This window comes from Triticum dicoccoides, chromosome 6A, assembly GCF_002162155.2.
Source record: "Triticum dicoccoides isolate Atlit2015 ecotype Zavitan chromosome 6A, WEW_v2.0, whole genome shotgun sequence".
NCBI lineage: Eukaryota > Viridiplantae > Streptophyta > Magnoliopsida > Poales > Poaceae > Triticum > Triticum dicoccoides.
The window spans coordinates 249510575-249517454 of record NC_041390.1 but is presented as its reverse complement, the minus strand read 5'-3'; the positions used below and the strand labels follow the sequence as shown (position 1 = coordinate 249517454).

The 6880-nt window shown below is 57.1% G+C and overlaps 1 protein-coding gene across 4 annotated transcripts in view; it reads left to right on the top strand.

Annotated features, from left to right (window-relative positions):
* Positions 1-1029, top strand: part of LOC119316730 (serine/threonine-protein kinase EDR1-like) — a 48534-nt gene extending 47505 nt beyond the window's left edge. For all 4 annotated transcript variants that reach the window (XM_037591114.1, XM_037591113.1, XM_037591111.1 and 1 more), the window contains exon 17: positions 754-1029. In XM_037591114.1, coding sequence (XP_037447011.1) covers positions 754-836 — 83 coding nt within the window. In that variant the 3' untranslated portion in view covers positions 837-1029. The remainder of the gene's footprint in view (positions 1-753) is intronic.
* The last annotated feature ends 5851 nt before the right edge of the window (positions 1030-6880 follow it).

Here is a 6880-nt window from a genome sequence, read left to right as displayed (position 1 = left end):
TATTGTCAGGCCCTCTGCTCTCTGAATCTCCTGTACCTGTTCATCGTCCGACAACAGCCGTAGACCGTCATATCCTCATCGCGTGGCTGGAGTGTAGTCCGAAGCGGTACACAGTTACTTAAACCGTCATCTGAGCATCGTCCGATCTCCATCCGTGGGCTATGATCAAATCACTGTAGCACACGCACTTACTGTACGTGTTCATGTCGCTGTCAGGCTGCTTTTACCTTCAGTAAACTTTTCCTCTTTATAAAGACCTCAGATCCCATCGGGAGAGGCATCGAATGTAAACTGGGTTGTAACCCTAGCCGCCACTGGAGTGGTTGGCCTACTTTCCTCATCTTGTAAGAACCCTAGCGAGTTTCCTCTGAAATCAAGCAAGAATTCCTCTGAAATTCCATGTGTTTGTTTTTGTCAGTTAGTTAGAGCCTGACAATACATAGGATCCAACTGTTCCAGTTGCTCCCAACCGTGAACCGTCGGATTGAAATTCCAGTGGCTGTTATTGGTCCATATTGGTGCACTACGTAGGATTGTAGATATAGTTATACTTGTCCCGCGGTGGAATCCTAGTTAAACAAAATAGTTGCTGTGCTATTATTCAAATGGTATGTGTTGGCAACCTGCATACATCTATTTCCAAATCTGCTTATTTTTGAAATATATCCAAACATACAAAATTCAGTGATACCTAAGCTCTGGTCAAGAACTTGATGTTGACCGTGTGAAACATGTTGCAATTTTGTTTGGTAGATTGCTGGACAGAACCGGAGAAGCGACCAAGCTGCCAGGAGATCCTGACCCGTTTGCTTGATTGCGAGTACACCTTATGTTGAGCTATTTTAGCGCTAGTATGTATAGCGGCTAGAGGCAACACATTGGTTCGGTTTATACATCATTTCTTTTCCCCTCTTTCACCATTTTGACATCTTTGAGATGTAAATTATCAAACTGCAGTATAATAATAAGAACTTCTCATAGCATCCTGAATATTACACCATTGTCCTGGATTAAGCAATTTCCATTATAGTCGTGTATTTCTTTGTTCATGTGATGGAAATGCTTATGGGATGTACCATTTGTCTAATATAAGTTTGACATAGCTATTATGTATTGTTACAGTTTAAATTTATCTGGGTGGGGAACTGGGAGAACTAGATGATACCCCGCGCGCTGCAGCGGGACTTATGCTTCTCGATTGATGCAAAGTGAATTGAAATATCATGTGATAATTGAAGTGCTTGCTGACACCATATGCCTTCTAAATTAATTGAAGAAATTTGAAGATCATATTGCTCTTGAATTTTTGTTAGTGAAAAACCATGAAGAACAAAATCATACCCTTAGTTGCGCCATTCCATTGCACAATAGTACAATATGTGCACAAAGATCCATTACAATGGATTATTACCCGACAACCCAGAGTACACAGTATTCTTTGCGAGAATGGGTTCTTCCTGCTTAATCTGCAACAGAAAAAGGCAGCTATTGAAAATTTGAAATCTGACTGAATATGAAAAGAATGAACCGATGGAGGATAGCAAGATTTAATTATACATGTCAGATTAGAACGCTGCAAGCTAGATTCAAATTAACAATGGCAAGGAAAGCTCATTACTACATGACCATATTTTTCAGAATTTAGAATAACAAAATTGTAATTCTTATACCACTAATTTTTCCATAATAATCGAATAAGAGTAAAACAACAAATACATGTAAAGTTGAGACTTCTATAAAAGATCCTAGGAATATTTTTTTTTTGACCGGAAGATCCTAGGAATATTGATTTGATATAGTTAAACCGAACATGTTATGGCCGGTTTAGCTAGGCCCACTGGGCAATCTTAGCCCACAAGTTATCTTAGGTTAATTCTTATACAAGTTATCTTAGATTAATTTTTCTGCAAGTTATCTAGGTTATAAATATAGACTGTAAGACTCTTTTTGGAATTAAGCAATAAGAAGATTATCTCTATTGCCCGGCTCCCAGAGGAGCCGGAACCCTAGCCGTCCCCTGCCTCTTGCGCTGCCGCCGCCATCCTCCTCTCCCGCAACGGCGCCCAGCCGCCGGCGCGGCCGCTCATCGCCACGCCCAGCCCCCTCCTTCCCCTACTGCCTACGGCCAAGACCGAGCAGAACCCTAGCTCCTAACACCTTGGTATCAGGTACCCGAGTTTCGACCATGTCTTCACCACCTCCAAACCCGCCACCACCGCAGCCGCCGCTGCCCAACGCCTCCCCCACCGCCGCTGCCACCAGTTCCACCAACGTCGCCGCTTCCTCGCCGGGCACCACGGCCTCCCTATCGGCGCCAATCCCCCCGCAACAAACCCCGGGCCAGGGCCAGCCACAAACCCCCCTCCAGCAACCACCGCCGTCGCCTCCCCCAGCGCCGCCGCAGTTCACACCGGAGGCCATGGCCGGCGTGCTCAACGACCTGGTCGTCGCGGTCCAGGGCCTCCGCCTTTACTTGGCGGGCCCGTACGGGCCGCCTCCACCGCTTCATCCGGCCGCGTCCGTGAGCCAGCAGGCGCTGCCATGGTACTTAGTACCGGCGGCCACCACCGGCGGCTACCCGGCGCTTTCCCCACCGGCGGCTTCGACGCCGCCTTGGCCGCAGTGGCCGACGCCGTTCGCGGCGCCAACCGCGCCGCCCGCCACCACCCAGGGACCACAGTGGCCGACCCGGGCCCCGCCGCCAGCGCCGTCCCTCACCGCGCCATTCCTCCCGGCGGCAACGGTGCAGGTTCCACCACCGCCCCCGCCCAACCCTAGCCTGGGTCGGTCCTCGCCGAGCGGCCTTTCGATCCAGGAGGTCCGTTTCCCTTCGTCACCGTCGCCACTTCCTGACTGGCTCCACGGGCCGCCGTCAGCTTCCACGAAGGCCCGGCCGCCGTCAGGGTTCCAGTTGCAGCCCGAGGCGTCGAGAGCCACAGGGGACTACGCCGGCCCTTCCACCCTGGACCGAGCTAAGTCATCAGCCCTCCGTACCGCCGAGGCAGTGGGCCAGGGCGCGCCACACCAGCAGCCGCCCCGGTTCGCAAAGATCAACTTCGCCACGTACGACGGTTCAGACGACCCGCTTAACTGGCTCAACTAGTGTGACCAGTTCTTCCGTGGACAGCGCACGCCCGCGTCGGAGCGCACTTGGCTGGCTTCCTACCATCTCCGCGGGGCCGCCCAGACATGGTACTACGCCCTCGAGCAGGACGAGGGCGGCATGCCACCGTGGGATCGCTTCCGCGAGCTATGTCTTCTTCGATTCGGACCACCGGTACGCGGGAGCCGCTTGGCCGAGTTGGGCCGCCTACCGTTCACCTCCACGGTGCAGGATTTCGCCGACCGCTTCCAGGCACTAGCATGCCACGTGCCTGGTGTGACGGCCTTACAGCGGGCGGAGCTCTTCGTCGGCGGCCTTCCCGACCACATCCGCGTGGACGTCGAGATGAAGGGGCCATAAGACCTTGAGACGGCCATGTACTACGCCCGCGTGTTCGAGCGCCGCGCGGTGGCCATCCAGCAGGAATCACCGTCCCGGACCGCCGGGTTGCTACCCGGGCCGGATTCCGCGCAGGGTCGGCCTACGCAGGCTACTGCGACACCCCTCGTCGCGACCGCGGAGCGGCAGTTTCGCCGGCTCACATCAGCCGAACTGCTCGAGCGTCGTCGCCAAGGGTTATGCTTCAACTGCGACGAGCCCTACACGCCCGGCCATGCCTGCCCGCGACTCTTCTACCTGGAGGTTGCAGACTACATTCCGGAGGACACCGTCGCCGCCGACCTGGCCGCCCCAGCTATCGAGAAGGTGTTTGACGCTGGTTGATCGCCTCCAGGAGTTCCGCAAGCGCTTCCCCACCTACAGCTCGAGGACGAGCTGTTTGTGCAGGCAGGGAGAAGTGTTATGGCCGGTTTAGCTAGGCCCACTGGGCAATCTTAGCCCACACGTTATCTTAGGTTAATTCTTATGCAAGTTATCTTAGGTTAATTCTTCTGCAAGTTATCTAGGCTATAAATATAGGCTGTAAGACTCTTTTTGGAATTAAGCAATAAGAAGATTATCTCTATTGCCCGGCTCCCAGAGGAGCCGGAACCCTAGCCGCCCCCTGCCTCTTGCGCCGCCGCCGCCATCCTCCTCTCCCGCGACGGCGCCCAGCCGCTGGCGCGGCTGCTCATCGCCACGCCCAGCCCCCTCCTTCCCCTACTGCCTACGGCCAAGACCGGGCAGAACCCTAGCTCCTAACAGAACACGTGATGTAATGAGTGTAATACATCAGTAATTTAAGTTTGGTTAAATCTTGGTCCACATCAAAACTGAAAAGATAACACCTAGGGAAAATTTGCAGTCAATCAAATTTTGCGCGATTGGAAGGTAATCACCTTGAGTGGTCAGGGGCCCAGGGCTGACATTGGCACAGTGGCATCCTCCATGAGGCGCTCTGCTTCCAGGGCGGCGACGGCGCCTTTGCCGGGGAAGCCGACAGCCGAACCCAGAAGACCCCGTCGTTGTGAGGAACACCTCCACGTCGCTTAGAGCATCTCCAGTCACGCCCCCAACAGGCCCTCCCCAGGCGTTTTTGCCGCGCCGGCGCCAAAAAATCGGCCCAGTCGCGCCCCCAGTAGCCCGTTTTTTGCCGGCTTAGGCCGGAACTGGCGCTGGCAGACCCGAGCCGAACCCGGCGCGTTGGGGGGCGCCTGGGGGCGCCGGCATAAGCAAAAAGAGGCGTGGGGCCGCTCTGTCGGCGAGTCGAGAGCCTCTTCCCGCTTTCCCCCCACTTCTCTCTCATTCTCTCCATTCCTCCCACCAACCTCCCTCCTGCTCGCCTCCCAGCCGGCTGCCATGCCGCCGAAGAAGTACGTGATCCCTCGCGCCGCGACAACTGCGACCACCACCGTTGCCCAGCCGAAGCAGAGGAAGCCGAGGGCGCCATCGTCCAAGCCATCGGGCATGCCGAATGCCGATTGGAGGACGGAAGTTCTACGCCGGGAGGCTGTCACCGCTGACCGGCGGAACAGTGCCATTGCCAAGAAGGCTCGGGACAACGCGACGCATGTGGCTGCAGCTGCGGCGGATCAAGCCGATGTCGAGGCGGCTCGCGTGGGGATGATGAATCCACTCGGCGGCCACGCCCAGTACGCGCTCTGGAGCCAGCAAGGCGTCGGCTCTCCGGCCAGCTTCTCGTCGTCGCCGCAACCATGGGGATGCACGCCGTCGCCAGGCTACTCCGACGCATGGTGGGTTCAACCCCAACGCCACCTTCCCCCATGGACACTCAGCCCAGCGCACGCCCTCGCCTGCCTTCGCCGGTGTGCAGTACCCTCCGTACAGCTACTCGCCATCGGCTTAAGCGTCCTCCCCGACACCCCCTCTCCGCCGGGGCGCCCTGCCCTTCTCACAAGCTTCCACGTTGCACCTCGGCGACACCGACGAGACCGACGCCGACATGGACGACATCATTGCGGCAGGCTCAGTCGCGGCCGCCGCGTTCCCCGGGTTCGCTACCCAGGACGACACGGTGGACCTCAACGACGTCATGGACGGCGAGCTCGAGTACGGCGAGGAGGAGCTGGAGGAGCACGAGGAGGAGGAGGAGTCGGCGACTGTTCCGGCGAGAAGGCGCAAGAAGAAGGGGGCGGCCAGGACCGACGAGCCGCGCATCAAGTGGACGTCCAAGGAACAGGAATGCCTCGCAGAAGCGTGGAAAGTCGTCTGCCTCGACCCGACCACTGGCACGAACCAGAGCATCGAGACGTAATGGGAGCGCATCAAGGCCGAGTTCGACGAGTGCAAGCTCGTCGACCCCTACTTTAAAGGCGTCTACATGCAGCACGGGTCGAAGGCAATGGCGAACCATTGGGGGCTCATCTAGGCGGCGTGCACAAATTGCATGGGATAGTCGAGGAGATCGCGGCTCGTTTGGAGAGCGGCGCCAACGTTGAGGATCAGGTATGGCATGCCGGTCTCCCGCTTCTCTTCGCTATGTGCGCCTGCCAACTGTTTGTTCCTTGGTGCAGCTGCTGCGCATGTTCGCGTTGTATCGCCTGGGCAACAACGACCAAGATTTCAAGTACCTCCACGTCTACAAGCGGATCGACAACTGCGAGAAGTGGGCGAAAGTCCGGCGCACCCTCGACAAGGCCAAGGAGACCTACAACCCGGATGCGCCGACGGCGGGCGCGTCAGAAGGGCGGCCGAACGACAACAAAGTGGCCAAGAAGGGGAAACACGCTGACGCAGCGACCGCGTGAGTGCAGGAGTCCATCGAACACTGCCTCGCCGACGCACAGGCCCGGGCCGCCCTGCGTGAAGAGAAGACCGAGGCGCGGTGGTCGGCGTTGATGACGAACAGCGCCGTCAAGCTCGAGCTGCTCTGGACCAACATCGTCGTGAAGAAGAGGAACACCGACTTGGCTTTTCTAATGGGCGGGGCGGACATGCTCCAGAGCAACGACGAATAGCTCAAGGCGTGGTACATGGCGGAGCGCGGCCTAATCCTGAACCAGCTGACGACGACGGCGCCGCCAACTTTCGCGCCCACGCCGACGCCAAGCCCGAGTGTTGATGCCTCACGACACCCAGCAGCACCGAACCCGCGCCGACGCCGTCCAGCACAGAAGTAGCTCTGACACTGCCTAGCCCGCGCACGCCGACTACACCGACGCCGGAGGCCGACCCCGCCGAGTGATGCGTTGCGCACGCGTCCAGACTTGTGGCGCTCTTTTTTTGTACGCCGGACTATTTATCCGATCGCTGAACTGTGTCCTGTGATCGCCGGACTTGTGGCGTCTTTTGAGTGGGAACGACCAAGTTCAAAATTGCCGCGTCCTGGGGCCGGCGCCTGGGGGTGTGACTGCGAGCTAGGTCGCCCCCAGGGGCCAA